The 15,242-nt window shown below is 44.5% G+C and overlaps 5 protein-coding genes across 5 annotated transcripts; 4 read left to right on the top strand and 1 right to left on the bottom strand.

The window, feature by feature from the left end:
• Positions 1-622: 622 nt before the first annotated feature.
• Positions 623-4,752, top strand: I203_106756 (carbamoyl-phosphate synthase arginine-specific large chain; the record flags this gene model as incomplete). Its single annotated transcript, XM_019151078.1, has 10 exons — positions 623-923; positions 998-1,321; positions 1,417-1,676; positions 1,733-1,900; positions 1,954-2,027; positions 2,084-3,069; positions 3,139-3,835; positions 3,913-4,093; positions 4,174-4,515; positions 4,606-4,752. 10 exons carry the CDS (start codon positions 623-625, stop codon positions 4,750-4,752), a joined length of 3,480 nt encoding a protein of 1,159 aa, XP_018999646.1.
• Positions 4,753-5,861: 1,109 nt separating this feature from the next.
• I203_106757 (uncharacterized protein) lies at positions 5,862-7,450 on the top strand (the record flags this gene model as incomplete). The annotated part of the gene is made up of 5 exons (XM_019151079.1): positions 5,862-5,901; positions 5,996-6,265; positions 6,414-6,689; positions 6,817-7,088; positions 7,181-7,450. The coding sequence occupies 5 exons, from the start codon at positions 5,862-5,864 to the stop codon at positions 7,448-7,450; spliced, it is 1,128 nt and encodes a 375-aa protein (XP_018999647.1).
• Positions 7,451-8,314: 864 nt separating this feature from the next.
• Positions 8,315-9,868, top strand: I203_106758 (uncharacterized protein; the record flags this gene model as incomplete). The annotated part of the gene is made up of 8 exons (XM_019151080.1): positions 8,315-8,366; positions 8,634-8,735; positions 8,856-8,895; positions 8,973-8,989; positions 9,053-9,129; positions 9,221-9,307; positions 9,370-9,628; positions 9,720-9,868. The coding sequence occupies 8 exons, from the start codon at positions 8,315-8,317 to the stop codon at positions 9,866-9,868; spliced, it is 783 nt and encodes a 260-aa protein (XP_018999648.1).
• A 1,439-nt stretch (positions 9,869-11,307) lies between these two features.
• On the top strand, positions 11,308-13,318 carry I203_106759 (uncharacterized protein; the record flags this gene model as incomplete). The annotated part of the gene is made up of 12 exons (XM_019151081.2): positions 11,308-11,394; positions 11,452-11,496; positions 11,555-11,573; positions 11,655-11,719; positions 11,792-11,871; positions 11,944-12,064; positions 12,137-12,204; positions 12,269-12,312; positions 12,396-12,552; positions 12,625-12,882; positions 12,973-13,027; positions 13,106-13,318. 12 exons carry the CDS (start codon positions 11,308-11,310, stop codon positions 13,316-13,318), a joined length of 1,212 nt encoding a protein of 403 aa, XP_018999649.2.
• A 487-nt stretch (positions 13,319-13,805) lies between these two features.
• On the bottom strand, positions 13,806-14,672 carry I203_106760 (uncharacterized protein; the record flags this gene model as incomplete). Its single annotated transcript, XM_019151082.1, has 4 exons — positions 13,806-14,053; positions 14,133-14,367; positions 14,436-14,543; positions 14,607-14,672. 4 exons carry the CDS (start codon positions 14,670-14,672, stop codon positions 13,806-13,808), a joined length of 657 nt encoding a protein of 218 aa, XP_018999650.1.
• Positions 14,673-15,242: the final 570 nt, after the last annotated feature.

Raw genomic sequence — 15,242 nt, forward strand, 5'->3', positions numbered from 1 at the left:
TCCTTCCGTTTATCCACTGGGGAATCACCGTTATGAGATAGACTGTGTAGATGGAAGATGACAATATGAGAGTGTAATCTCAGTCATCATATGATCAGAATGCGATGTGATACTGGATGCCGTCGGACACCGTCGCTGTTGTCGATGCTGCTGTTGTTGTCACTGTCACTGTCATTACCCCGCATTCAGTATATAGTGGTGTTGATGCACCGCAACGGACATCCACTCACACTCCGTGACCCCCCTTATAACACCCCCGATCACTCCCTCCCAAGCGGCCGATAAGGAAAACTTGGGAATTATATCTAATTGGATTTTTTAATTTATACCACGTGGCAGAGGATGTTTTTTTCGTGCCATGACTCGGTTGAGAGAGAGAGAGAGATAACAAACCTGCAGTAGTAAGTAGTACCAAAATATTTCGACTGAAAAAATACTATCATCTCTTCCGTTACTATATACATATCGACAAAGACAAGCATCTCTATCGGAAAAGGGGTATCGGGACTACCTACCTGCTCGACCTCACTGAAAAGAGTCCAAGAGTAATCTCACCTTACCGGCTCTTCCTTCTCGCGACTTTCCTTTCCTTCTCTGCCTCACTGAATCAAAGCCTCTGAGAATGCTACGATCCGTTCCCCTCTGTAGATCTTCTCTGGCTGCTCGTCCGCTCCGGACCATCCCTTCCCTCGCTGCTAGACGAGTAGCACCCACCCAAACCAGATCTTATGCCGTCGCTGCTCCTGCGGTAGGCTCATACGGTCAGGTAGATGGTGAACCAACCCTCAACTCCCCTTCAGAGTTGGCCAGACGAATATCAGCCAAGGTCTTGCCCAAGTTGGAGAAACCAGACGTGAAGAAGGTATTGGTAGTAGGAAGTGGTGGTTTGAGTATCGGTCAAGCGGGAGAATTCGATTATTCAGGTCAGTCAAGAGGTCCAACCTCACAGTATATTTCAATGGTTTATACTGACGTTGAGTCGGGTGTGGTCTAATAGGTTCACAAGCTATCAAAGCTCTTCGAGAATCCAACATCTCCACCATCCTCATTAACCCTAACATCGCTACTATCCAAACTTCTCATCACTTGGCCAACGAGATCTACTTCTTACCCGTCACAGCAGATTACGTTGCCTACGTTTTGGAAAAGGCACGACCGGATGGTATCTTGTTGACTTTCGGTGGTCAATCAGCTTTGAACGTCGGTATCCAATTGGACAAAATGGGTGTACTTGAGAGATTGGGTGTTAAAGTCTTAGGTACACCGATCAGGACATTGGAAGTTTCGGAAGATAGAGATTTGTTTGTACAAGCTTTGAATGGTGAGCGGACGATATCCTCATCACCTTGAGCTATGTTGCGATCATGAGTAGGGAACCAGTGAAGCTTACACCTGCCCATATTATGCCTCTGATAGAAATCGATATTCCCGCTGCCCAATCTACCGCCGTATCAACCATCCAAGATGCCCTCGACGCAGCCAAGGAAATCGGTTACCCCATCATTCTTCGATCTGCTTTCTCCCTTGGTGGTCTCGGTTCAGGTTTCGCTCACGACGAAGAGGAACTCCGAAACCTTGCCGCTAAATCACTCTCCCTCTCTCCTCAGGTGTTGATTGAGAAATCACTCAAGGGTTGGAAGGAAGTTGAGTATGAGGTAGTTAGGGATGCTGCCGATGTGAGTACTGCCGTATCTTGAAGCAGTCAGCTCAGTGCTGATGGAGCGAATACCAGAACACCATCATCTGCTGTAACATGGAGAACTTTGACCCTCTTGGTACACACACCGGTGACTCTATCGTCGTCGCCCCATCTCAGACCCTCACAGATGACGAATACCACATGCTCCGAAGTGCCGCTATCAAGATCGTCAGACATGTCGGTGTGGTTGGTGAATGTAATGTGAGTATCCATAGGCAACCAGGGCTTTATACATAAACTGATTTTCTACTTAGGTACAATATGCGCTTGACCCCGAAAGCCGAGATTACCGAGTTATCGAGATGAACGCTCGTCTCAGTCGATCTAGGTGAATTCTCTTCCCATAAACTCAATCAAGCTAGTGTAGCTTACAACTATGTTTAGTGCCCTTGCATCCAAAGCTACTGGATATCCCCTTGCCTATACCGCCGCCAAGATTGCTTTAGGTCACACTCTCCCAGAACTTCCTAATGCCGTTACCAAATCCACAACTGCATGTTTCGAACCTTCTCTCGATTACATCGTCACCAAGATCCCTAAATGGGATTTGGCCAAATTCCAACACGTTGAGCGAAACGTCGGATCAGCCATGAAATCCGTTGGTGAAGTTATGGCTATCGGTAGAACCTTTGAAGAATCTTTACAGAAAGCCATTCGACAAGTCGATCCCAACTTTACTGGATTCGACGCTTATTGGAAACCTGAAGATATGCAAACTGCTTTGGCCAACAACAACGATAGAAGATTATTCGCCATTGCTCACTCGATGTTGAACTTGAACTATACTGTCGATCAATTACATGATATCACCAAGATCGATAAATGGTTCTTGTACAAGTTGGAGAACATCGTCGTTGTGTATAAACAACTTCAATCTACACCATTCGAAAAGATCGATAAGGATTTGATCCTTACTGCTAAGAAAACTGGATTCTCCGATTTGCACATCTCTCAATTAAGTGGTGTAAAGGAAAATCAAGTTAGAGAAAAGAGGAAATCATACGGAGTTACACCATGGGTTAAACGAATTGATACTCTTGCTGCTGAATTCCCAGCATACACCAATTACCTTTATACCACCTACAACGCTTCTACACATGATGTCGATTTCAACGAAAATGGTACGATGGTTCTCGGTTCGGGTGTATACCGAATCGGATCTTCGGTAGAATTCGATTGGTGTGCTGTCACCTGTTCCAGGGCTATCAGGGATTTGGGTAAAAAGACCATCATGATCAATTATAATCCCGAGACTGTATCGACCGATTTCGACGAGGCCGACAGATTATACTTTGAAGAACTTGGGTTTGAGAGAGTTATGGATATCTACGAGATGGAACAGGCTGAAGGTGTTGTTGTCAGTGTCGGAGGTGAGTACCGTCTGTTCAAGTAGACATATTGAAAGGGTTTATTGACGCGATCACATTGCATGTAAATAGGTCAATTGCCTCAAAACATCGCTCTTCGACTTAAGAACTCCGGTGTGAACGTTCTTGGTACCGACCCTGAACAGATCGATAATGCCGAAGATCGACACAAGTTCTCTTCCATCTTGGATTCAGTCGGAGTTGATCAACCAGCGTGGACCGAAGCTACTTCTTTGGAGTCTGCTAAAGCCTTTGCCGCCAAGGTCGGATACCCTGTTCTCATCCGACCTTCATACGTTCTTTCCGGAGCAGCCATGAACGTAGTTTGGGATGAAGCTTCGCTCGATAAGAACCTCACTGCCGCTACCGACGTATCACCTTTACACCCCGTCGTTATTTCTCAATTCATCGATAATGCTCAGGAAATCGATGTGGATGCTGTAGCCCACAATGGAGAATTGTTGGTCCACGCTGTATCAGAACACGTTGAGAATGCCGGTGTTCACTCTGGAGATGCTACATTGGTCTTACCACCTTTCTCACTCCCCTCGACCGATTTGGACAGGTTCAAGGAGATTGCTCAGAAGGTGGCCAAGGCGTTCCAGATTTCCGGCCCATTCAACATGCAAATCATCAGGAAACCAGAAGAGAATGGTCAACCGGCTGAATTGAAAGTTATCGAATGTAATCTCCGAGCGTCTAGATCTTTCCCATTCGTATCGAAAGTTCTGGGTAAGAATTTCATTGATGTTGCTGCTGCCGCTATCATGTGAGTTATGCTCCCGCTATCACATTTAGCAATGTCAGGTGAAGATAAAGTGCTGACGAGTCTACGATGTGACATAGGGGAGAAAACGTTCCTGCTCCTGTTGATTTGATGAAAGAACAACGAGATTACGTTGCTATCAAGGTACCTCAATTCTCATGGACTCGATTACCTGGTGCGGACCCATTCTTAGGTGTCGAGATGGCTTCTACTGGTGAAGTCGCTTCGTTCGGTAAGGACGTTCATGAAGCTTACTGGGCTGTAAGTTTGCCTCCACTATGATTCTATCAACAACCCAATTACTGGCTAACGGATGGCATGGTTTTGATGTCTGTGTACAGGCATTACTCTCCGTTAATGGATTCAAATTACCAAAGAAGAACTCTGGTATACTCCTAGGAGGAGATATTTCTCGATCTGAAATGCCAACCATCGCTTCCAACTTGTTATCGCTCGGCTTCAAATTATACACTTACGACTCGAAAGTCGAATCGTTCATAAACGAACAACCCAATTTGGCAATCAAGAAGATCTACGTCCCAGTGAAAGATAAGCGAAAGTTGAGGGAGGTATTGGAAGAGAATGAAATCTCGACCGTTATTGATATTGCCCGATCGCGAGCTGCTTCGACGAGTGAAGCTGAATATGCTGCTAGAAGAGCTGCAGTGGATTTCGGTATTCCAGTGAGTCATCAATTTATTGAAGGACATCTTTCTTGAATCTTTCATTGAGAGTATACCAAGCTGACCATTTACCTTGGCAATCTTGTATAGCTCATTAATAATGCCAAACTCGCTGTATTGCTCACCGAGACTTTACAAAAGAAATTCCACCAATCGCCATTACCTTATGTGGAAGGTACGAATCCACCCGAGGTGAAATCTTGGAGGGAGTTTGTAGGTGAAGAGAGGGCTTATTAATCTACTCAAAATTACCATAGATTTTCGGGATTTCTCTCATATCTATAAATAGGGGCTTCATTTCACGTTTTATAGAATAGGTTCTGGGAGGGGTTAGTTAAGGTAGAAGAAGGAAGAAGCAGGTTTTGATTTCAGTTTTTCTCATGCATATTTTCGATGACCATTCTTATTGATAACATGTCTCGCTTGCACACTTTCTGGACAGTATGCTATCTATAGCTATATCATGTGGTTCATGCTCTCGAAGATCCCTTCGTGACTATCTAATCTTAGTCATGGATCATGATCGAGAGTGAATGTAGGTGCCACATGGATCCATTCCCAAACTCCGATTGCTCGGCGTTACAACCTCTCATAATTTGGGTACGAAATTATTTTCTTCCCTCTCCGGTCAATGGTGATTTTTTCGTACAGAGCAGACGCAGGAAGCCCTGACGTCTTGGGCAGCAGAGTGAGTGCAATGAGTGCATTGACTGGTACTGGTACTGGTACTGACTGTCACTCTGACTCGGACTCTGTACGCTTGCAGCTGCCATACCCCACCCACTCTCTACCAAATCCAAAATCAAAGTATACAAGTGACGTTCAAGGTTATATACCTCGACTTGTCGATTACTTTACTATACATATAAGGTGAGTCATCGTTCTCAGCACGTAGCACATGGATAAGAAAAGGAGATGGGGGAGCAATAGGTGCAGAAACGTCAAGGGAAGGGAAAAAGGACAAGAAAGAAATTCAGAGAGAGGGGATGTGTAGCAAAGGACACTAGACATCGTAGGAGAACGGGGGAAAAATAAACAACAACTCTTAGAGAAGATGGTATGAGGAAAGACGGACGGGCGAACGGGATGGGTAGGAGTGATGTATATAAGATGTACGGTGTAGGGATAGTGCGAGAATAGTTAAAATGGTAGAGAAGATAGAACATGGAGCTGACGATATGTTCATATAAATTCATCTCTTGCTATATCACCATACGATAATCTGTCCCCATCTAATTGTCCACCTCATCGTCTTTCATCCAAACAATATCCTGGATCTCACCCACACAGACTCCGATCATTGAAAAACGCCAAAAGGCGCATCAGGAGTTTATTCATTAATCAAAATGTCAGTCGTGTCGAAGAACATCTTCGACCTTCTTGGTGGTAGGTTTTCTTCTCTTTTTTACTTTCATAAACCGGTAGACAGTGTCCCTGTAGGATCTCAATAAGCTAACTTTTTTTTTCATGGTTATATCAGACGACGGAGAATCAACCTCTCCAGCACCCGCCAAGGCCACCCCTGCCCCAGCCAAGAAGGACGCAACCCCCGCTGCCCCTCAACGAACTGTCCCAGGATCTCAACCAAGAGGTGGACAAGGTCAAGGTGCTAGAGGAAGAGGTTCTTACCCTTCTCGAGGTGGACCCCGAAACACCTACCAAGGTGAACCTCGAAATACCGGTCCCGTCTCATCGGAAGGTAATGCGGAAGGTACTGAGACTGCCGGTGGATTCGATGGAGAGAGAGTTGGTGAGTGTTTCAATGCTCATTCCCTTCACTATACCACCACTTTCATAAGTCTGGTGTGCGACAATCAATATCTACACTGCCGTATATTCTCTTTACTGTTTTACATTGATCACCCTCGCTGACGTCCATCTGTCTGCTCACCCCTCAGCCCCATCAAGAAAAGGTAACCAAGGAACCATCCGAGATGCCCACACCAAGGGACCTAGAGGAAACCGACCTGCCCGAGGAGGTGGTAACTCTTCCCGAAACGTAACCTCAGGTGGACACTCTTCATACGGTTCAGGACACTACCGAGGTGCCAAGGTACCCGCTCAAGCCGGTGAGCGAAGACAATTCGAGAGAAGAAACCAAAACGGTGGTACCGACTCGCAAAAGAAGGTTGACCATGGATGGGGTGCTAACACTGGTGAAGCTGAGTTGAAAGGTGAGTTTCAAATCCGCTTTATACATCATCATCTCACCTTTACTAGATAGTATTATTTCGATACCATTTGTGCCTCAACTCACTATTTGATCCAGTCGTACTCACCTTGGTTTTTTTTACCACATAGATGAAGTTGAAGGCGAGAAGGACGCCCAAGTTGAGGAGAACCAACCTCAAACCCCTGCTCCCGAGGCCACTGAGGAAGTCGCTGCTCCCGCCGAAGCTGAACCAGAGGAACCTGAGGAAGTCACCAAATCATACGATGATTTCCTTGCTGAGCGAGCTCAACAAGCTCTCTCCATCCCAGGTCTCGAGAAGAAAGAGGCCAGAACCGTCACCGGTGATCTCGAAGGTACCGCTTTCGTCAGATCAGGTGTTGAGGAATTCTTCAGCGGAAAGGTGAGTCAACCAAACCAATACATTCAAGATACCCTCAGTCTCAATCAACTGGCTTGGGAGCTGATTGTTATAATTGTTTGTTTGTTAAATAGGCCAAGAACACCGAATCCAAGGCCAAAGCTCCCAAGAAGGAGAAGGTATACATCGAAGTTGACGGAACTTTCGCTCAACCCAACCGACCCCCTCGAAGGGATAACGACAACAACCAAAGACGAGGTGGTGGACGAGGTGGTGCTTCACGAGGTGGACAACGTGGTGGTGCTTCCAGAGGACAAGGTCCCAGAGGTGGTGCTCGAGGTGGACGAGCTCCCGCTGGTATCAATGCCAATGACACCAACGCTTTCCCCGCTCTTGGTGCTTAAGCGGTTACTTAACCTATTACCGATAATAGGAGCATGAATCGAATGGATTTGGGAGAGATATTGTCTTTTGCAAACTTTCTGGAAGGATGGATGAGCGGGATGGGACTGAAGAATTGATGTTATCATTATTACTGTTCCCCTTTTCATCCTTTCTTTCTTTGGTGGACAAGAAATGATAGCTTTTTTCAATCTCTTTCGATTCAATAGGAATAAAATGAATTCAAAAAAAAAACCCCATTATTCACGTACACACCTTTTCTCTTCTCCCCTCCCCTCAAAATAGTCTTACATTTTTGATTATTTGGAAAATAAATATGACTCAATCAAGCATTCCATTATGTGCATTTCTATTGCGTAAATCTGGAGCATGAGCATGTCGATGATTTCGTGACAGCAATAAGCAATGCGAGATAGATAGCATCCGTGATTGAACAAAGTCGGTATCAGATGCTCGTGTGATCTGGAGCGGTGGTACTCTTACATACGAGTATGTGGGTCACTCATATAACACGTGGCTCCGATTACAACTGCGGTCTCCCCCCTCCCTGCCTTGTCTCCTCTTTGGCCACCTGCGACTGGGAATGAACCATTCACTAACTGACCATTCACTTGCATACATACATACGTATCCTACTCAATACTACTGTGACCATCAACCATATCCAGATCCACCCAGGTCCAACATCAATTGACGATCGAGGAGGAACATACTGTACTTGACCATTCAGTTCACATTCAACACAGCCTCATTCAACCACCCCGCGCTTCCAAGTCCAAGTTCTCACGGTCATTCACCATAACCCTAATAAACCAAGATCAACCTCAGTTCAAATATTATAGAAAAGAGAAAAATAAGGAATAAAGATGGCAGAAGAAACTCCAGTGAAAGCGGTCCAGGTCAAACTCGTACTTCTAGGTGAGTTATAACCCGCTTTCACTTATGGATTTGATTATGAAAGGAATGGATCGGGATGGGAGGGGATACGACCTTGTTCTTGTTCATGGAAAAAAAAGCTCTATCACACAACTTGAACGATATCATCATATATGTGAAGTCATATCTTGCTGAAATCATAGGTGCTTATCAATTATCTGTACTATCTGTATCCCCTATACGCTCGCCACCCTTCGTCATGCCGTCATCATCATTATCAACAATCTCAACCATCCATATGTGTTACAGGTGAAGCCGCAGTGGGTAAATCCTCTTTGGTACTTAGGTTCTGTCAAGGTGATTTCAACGAAAATACTTCACCTACCATCGGAGCTGCCTTTTTGACGCAAAGTGAGTCAGACCTTACACGAATGCGACTTTATGATAGATCCCATGTGGATATCACAATGTCTGGAGGTCATCTTTAGCATATCTTAGATGCTGACTGTCGATGATTTACCATCGCTGTAGAATGTAGACTGGAAAATAGGATTGTTAAATTCGAGATCTGGTGAGTCCATTACCTCCCGCATGCACCCTGTCGTACGATATATGGCTAATCTGTGATATGTCATGACTGTATAATAGGGATACTGCAGGACAAGGTCAGCTCAAAGGAGTGGAATAAAACTATGGCACGGAGCTGACTGGATGTGATTCACCATCAGAACGATTCCATTCCCTTGCCCCTATGTATTACAGGAACGCTCAAGCTGCCGTAGTAGTATATGATATCACGAAAGCTGTGAGTGCAAACCCTTCATTCCGATAGATGGTAACATGACCGATGGATGTGTATGTTGGCATATATTGACTTTTTCCGGTTTGTTCCCTAGGCATCACTCGAAAAGGCCAAGGCATGGGTGAAAGAACTTCAACGACAAGCAAATGCGAATATCGTGATTGCATTGGTGGGAAACAAGGTGTGCAATTCCGTCCACTCAGACGCCGCGACCTTGATAGTTGACTCGTGTGAGACCATTAGCTCGATCTCGTCTCTGAATCTTCAACATCACCAGCCCCACCTGCTTCCTCGGAAGCACCGGCCGAAGAAGAAGAGGAAGAGGAAGAAGGATCTTCGGAAGAACCCTCTGCTACACCTACACCAAATGAGACCGAAAGTGATGATGCTCGACAAGTATCTACCGCTGAGGCAGAAGCGTACGCCAAGGAAAGTGGACTGTTGTTCTTTGAAGCTTCAGCTAAGACTGGACATAATGTAGGAGAGATATTTACTGAGATTGGTAAGTTGTCCTGTCCACTTATATACCTATATTTAAATTACATACGGATCGGACAATGCTGATTGATTGGGTTTTCGTTCTTGCCGATTAGCCAAAACAATTCCATTCGACACTATCGTACCTAAATCCACCACCAACACATCAGGTAGTAGACGGTCAGGAAATAACAATGATAATGGTAGTAACAATAACGTTAATCTCGGTGAAGGTCAACAGGCCAAGAAAGGTGGTTGTTGTTAGTTCTCTCCCTGCCATTCTGTCTCGCTTATTACTTTCTTGTTTGTGAAATAACGTGTTTGATCTTTTGATATTTGTATATACATCAATTCTTTCTGTTATTGTTTTTTTTTCTCCGATTATATGGTGATGGGGTACTGTTTTATGAATTTATGGACTTGATCTTCGCGCGATAGGTGTGTAAATGTACATTATTAATTCAGGATCATCTCGTACGTTCGTGCAGTAGTAAGTAAAAGTTGATTGGAACCAGGAATTTGTCACACACATCGTAAAAACCAATTCTGACTGACTGCTATCCAACCTTGTTAGCGATGCCTTTTCAGGTAAATTTAGGGTATCTGAAAGAGACGACGATTGGCCATGAGACTTTCGTTTCAGTCGAGGAACAAATCACTCGTATAAACGTGATCACTCTGAACCTAGATGTGTCGGCATGACTACTCTGATTCCCTGCTTCTGTGCGGTCTTCGAACTTGATCATTTCACGTCTGGTCTCTGAGCTGTCAACTTGCCTAGACAATTACTCACTAACCTTGTCGGATAAAGGGCATCGGACTTTGGACATCTGATCCCTCGGCGAACAGCATCACGTTCTTCTCTATGCAATGATAAACAACCATTAGACGGGTTGTTTGGACGCACGTGTACGGCCATATCCGATTAGAGCTTGCTCAAGAAGATACTTACTCGTACAGTCATCTCGATCAGTAACACCAATAGCGAAAATATCAACAAATGGAATTAAAATCATCTTTGAAATGACTTGCACGTGCAGCTTACAGACTTTGCTCGCCAAGTAATCTCTTTCGGAAGTACACTGAAAAAGAGGGTAGGGAGGCATGTTCCCGAAAGAGCCTCGAAGTAGGGCTGAGTGGTCCGACGAACAGAGTGTTACGGTCAATGCGATTCCGAGTTGATTGAAAGGTATTTAAAGAATGCCATCACCATCACTTGAGACATGTCAATCCCATACTCCCTGTAAAGGTGAGAGATTTAATAAGCATCAGCATTTATGTTCATTTGGTCGATCAGATAAGATAAAATGTTCGATAAGATCAGTATCATCCTCTTCAGTGCACTCCTAGCTTCACTCGGCAAAGTGAACGCTTTGACCCATTATCCACCTAGTAAGTCGAATACAAGGGTTTGACTTTACGCGATAGGTGCCGTGATATGCCTCGGTTGAATCTGTTTGAATATAGGTAAAACGGCCAATACGGATTTAGAGCAAGTACTGAATGGGACTGGTGCACCTGGGAATTATTGGTCTTCTAAGACGCCCAATGAAGAATATGGTAGTTATAATTGTTAGTTCCATCCTACATCCCTGACAGTGTGTCCTGTACTGAATGTATACATACATATATCATCTAGGGTGTTCGGTGCGTATGCAACGCTGATCGATATCAAATACTCATTTACTAATCTTGTTGCATTAGATGCCCCATGTGAGGAAAAGGGAATATCAAGTACCTGATAAAGAATATGAACTACAATATGTCGAGGTCATCCAAAGACATCATAAGGTAAACTCACGTCTATTCGTTGATATGTTTTTTGGCTGATAGAGTGAGATGAGACAGAGAACTCCTTATGCCTCTAATACCTTTTTCAAGGAGGATATAACTGTAAGTGAATTTCACCAGGATGTTATATGGTAGTATGAAAGCTGATGGAGCTGTTCAGTGGGACTGTTCAAGAGAGGGTAAGCTGACTAACATGATTGATACCCACTTTGTGGCATACCTGGATGAATGATACTCAACAATGACTGTAATGGCTGTAGGACCGTACCACCATGCGAAGAATGAGAACCCCGAGAACACTTCTGGTGTAGTCTGGCAGAGACAAGTGGGTGATTTCCTTCGAACTGCATGCAACTTTATCAAGCTCATACTTATACATTTGACTTTCTCATGATAGACCGGTTCACAAAACCCGTTCGAAGCTACGGTAGGACCTGGTTTCGTTGGATCGACCTGTGAATTCCCTTCTATCACATCGTAAGTTCGGGTCCACATCTATTATACTCACAGCTCGGAAGACTGACCGCCATATCTACTATCGAACCACAGCGAAGGTATCGACGACGCGATGGTCCATGGACAAGACATTCGAGGCGTCTATGGCGATTTATTGGGATTCTTACCTGAATCGCACGAGAAAGATAAATACGCCTTTAGGGTTACCAGTAATGTGAATCTCGAATCCATCGCCATCGGATCGAGTCAAGTTTCTAGAGGAGCTGATCCATATTGAACTCTGCAGGTCATCACTTCTCAAACTTTGGGCGGATTTGGTAGAGGTCTATATCCCGATCTCCAAGAACATACTGGGTGAGCACAATGAACAATGAGCTTCTGGATCTCGCTGTTTGCTGAAGGTATATGATTATAAAAGGTTGGTCCAAGATGATTCGTATGATTCACTCAAGCCTGGTGTCCGTAAGTTAAGGTCTAGCATCTGATTGAACAACAATATGCACCTGTCTCTCTGTATCAATACCTGACAACAAGGTTTGGAATAGCTTGCGATCTCAGAGATACTATCAACAGTCAAATCACCGACCTCTCCGATGAATGGGGTAAACACCTCAATTCGACTTCGGATTTGAGGGAGAGGTTCAATAACGTATCGGGTATCGAACCTGATGATACCGCAGGATGGAAGACAAGCTGGGATCAGTGAGTCAATCCCCATATCCGTTTACTCACTACTGTCTTTTGAAGGGCGTGGATGTTTATAGTGCAATTTAGTCCATACGATAACCTATCAGCTAAACAATGCCATGGTAAGCCGCTACCATGCTCGACCAACAATACAGCGATCTGCGTCCAACAGGAAGATGCGAATACGATTTACCGATTGGGGAACTACGAGTACGCTTACAGATGGAGGATGCACGAGAATTCGACTTATTACAGTGCGATCACTATGGGTGCGTGGTTCGTGGAGCTGCAGGATCATTTCAAAGGGAAGATGGATGGGTCGAACCCTGTTAAGTATTTCCATAAGTAAGTGCAATTTGCTATTACCGCCCTTACATCCAGAGTTACCTGTCCTATATACGAGACGAGGAAATTGATGATGATCACTTGTCGTAGTTTCGCTCATGACGGTTCGGTTGCTCCTGTCCTTGGTCTACTCCAACATGATGAGGTAAATTTGTCGTCCACCTCAAAGCTCCGCCGTGATCTATGGCATCGCCTTTGCTGATATAGTTTGTGCAATGTGTAGCCCGTCTGGCCAGGTATGGGTACCGAAGTGGTCTTCGAATTATACAAGAAATCCGAGGAGTACTTTGTCAGAGTATTGTTCTCGGGTCAACCGTTGAAATCTTCCACTCCATTTGGTGTGATGGATATGGTCCCCTGGGAAGATTTCCAAGGGTATCTGAAAGATACTATTCCTGAGGATCTTACTGAATTGTGCAATGCCAGTAACGAATAGGTTGACTGGAACAGGAATCAAGTAAATAATGTACTACTCTTACAGGGAATGGGCAGGAGAACCGCAGGATCATGACAACCTGGCGGTTTTGCCAAGTATAGAATACAAAGTTGATTCGCACACATCAGAACATAGTTTGGGTTATAAAAATAACATTATAATAATAATAGATCTCATTAATAGATTGGTATAACCGAAGAGTTATAGATGCAATTTTTTGGTCCCCAAAGGGGTGATGATGCCAGAGATACCACATTTGTAATCTTGTGTCTGCAATCTCAATAACGACCTGAATTATATCAATATGAAGGTATATTCATTCATTGAAAAGAACTAAATGCTACATCGTGTATATAAATACGAAATATATATAAATAATATTACTATATTACTACTGCAACTTTTCTACTTTTTTCAACAACATTCGTCAACACCGATCCTTGATTCAACTTCATAAACACTTCTGTATTGTAATGTTGGGACAAGCTTATACGGCGGTCTCCTGCTTGTGACCACCGACTCTTGGAGCACCCTCGTAAAATTGATGTTGATGACCTGAATCGGCGTGTGACATGGGTCCAGCATCGGTCTTTTGCTTGAGGAACTGTTCGTGGGAGATGGTAGGGAGGGTGGTAGCTTCGTGGACGATAGGAGCATCGTGGATCTTCTCGTGGATACCGGCGGTGTGGTGGACAACGGTAGGTTGGACAGTCTCTCTTTGGATAACAGGTTGGACTGTAACGTCAAACAATCAGCACCAAATCCAACATATAGTCCAGGCCAGGAAGATGGCTGAATAAGTAGAAAAACTTACCAGTCTCGTGGATGTGGTGGTGTTCATGTTCGTTGACATGTTGACCAACATGAGCGGATGTTCGAGCAGTCTCGGCATGTCGAGTCTCGTTGTTGTGAAGAGTTCGTTGTTCGTGTAATTTGGCTTGGTGCTCTGGTAACATATCTTCCTTGTGTTCCCTTACGACCTCTGGGCCAGTAGTGTGAACATGTTGAGTGTCGAGAGTTTGTTTGTGTTCAATTGGTTGGATTCGGTGCTGAAGGAGGTCCCGACACATGATCAGCAGTGGACAAATGGCAAGGTCTGTGCGGAGAAGAAACTCACTTGGTGGTGGTGGACGTGTCTCTCCCTGTCAACGGCCTCAGCAGTCTCAGTGTGTTCGGTGGGCTTGACGTGCTCTTGGACTACTTCTGGGGCGACTTCGGAACAGACCTATTTCTGCAACGTCAACAACGTTCCGAAGGGCAGGCACCACAAGAGGTCGGTATGACCCACCTCAGTCGAATCAGCTTTGTGGGATCCTTTAAGGAATTCTTTAACACCTTGAGTAATACCTGACATTGTCGCTGCTAATTATTGGTTCTTTGTGTTGGGTTGGTTGAGTTTGTGTGATGTTCTAATTAATTTGGTTGATGGGAGTAAGAGAATAGATGACGAGGACAATTGGATGATGTTTGGTGGTATATAAACGTTTCTGAGCGGTTACTGGATGTCTTTAGTAAGAGGTGGATCTATGACGTCTTTTGCTTTGATTCAACCTCCAGAGTCACTAGAGACCTAAGCTAAACAAATGAAAAAATGGGATAACGTGGTGCAGATGATGGTATGTCATCATCACCATCGAGGCTACCATACGAGTACTGCCTACACCTAAAGCCCATTGCAAAGTATGACGGTAAAATCGCTATTCTGCATCCTGGGATTGCGCAATGAGGAAACGGTGATTCTCGATCTTTACAAGTTTTCCAAAAATCTCACTAACAACTACCTGTAAACTGTCCAGAGAGCGATCAGGGTATAATCCCATTCCTGCCGTACGTAGCTTTAAAGCTATAGCTAGAGATCGAGAAGAGAAGAGAAAATATGTACGTTATACCATTCCATTCTCTTTGATCCGACCAAGGTCGAGAT

Source organism: Kwoniella mangroviensis (assembly GCF_000507465.2).
Source record: "Kwoniella mangroviensis CBS 8507 chromosome 1 map unlocalized Ctg02, whole genome shotgun sequence".
NCBI classification, from domain to species: Eukaryota; Fungi; Basidiomycota; class Tremellomycetes; order Tremellales; family Cryptococcaceae; genus Kwoniella; species Kwoniella mangrovensis.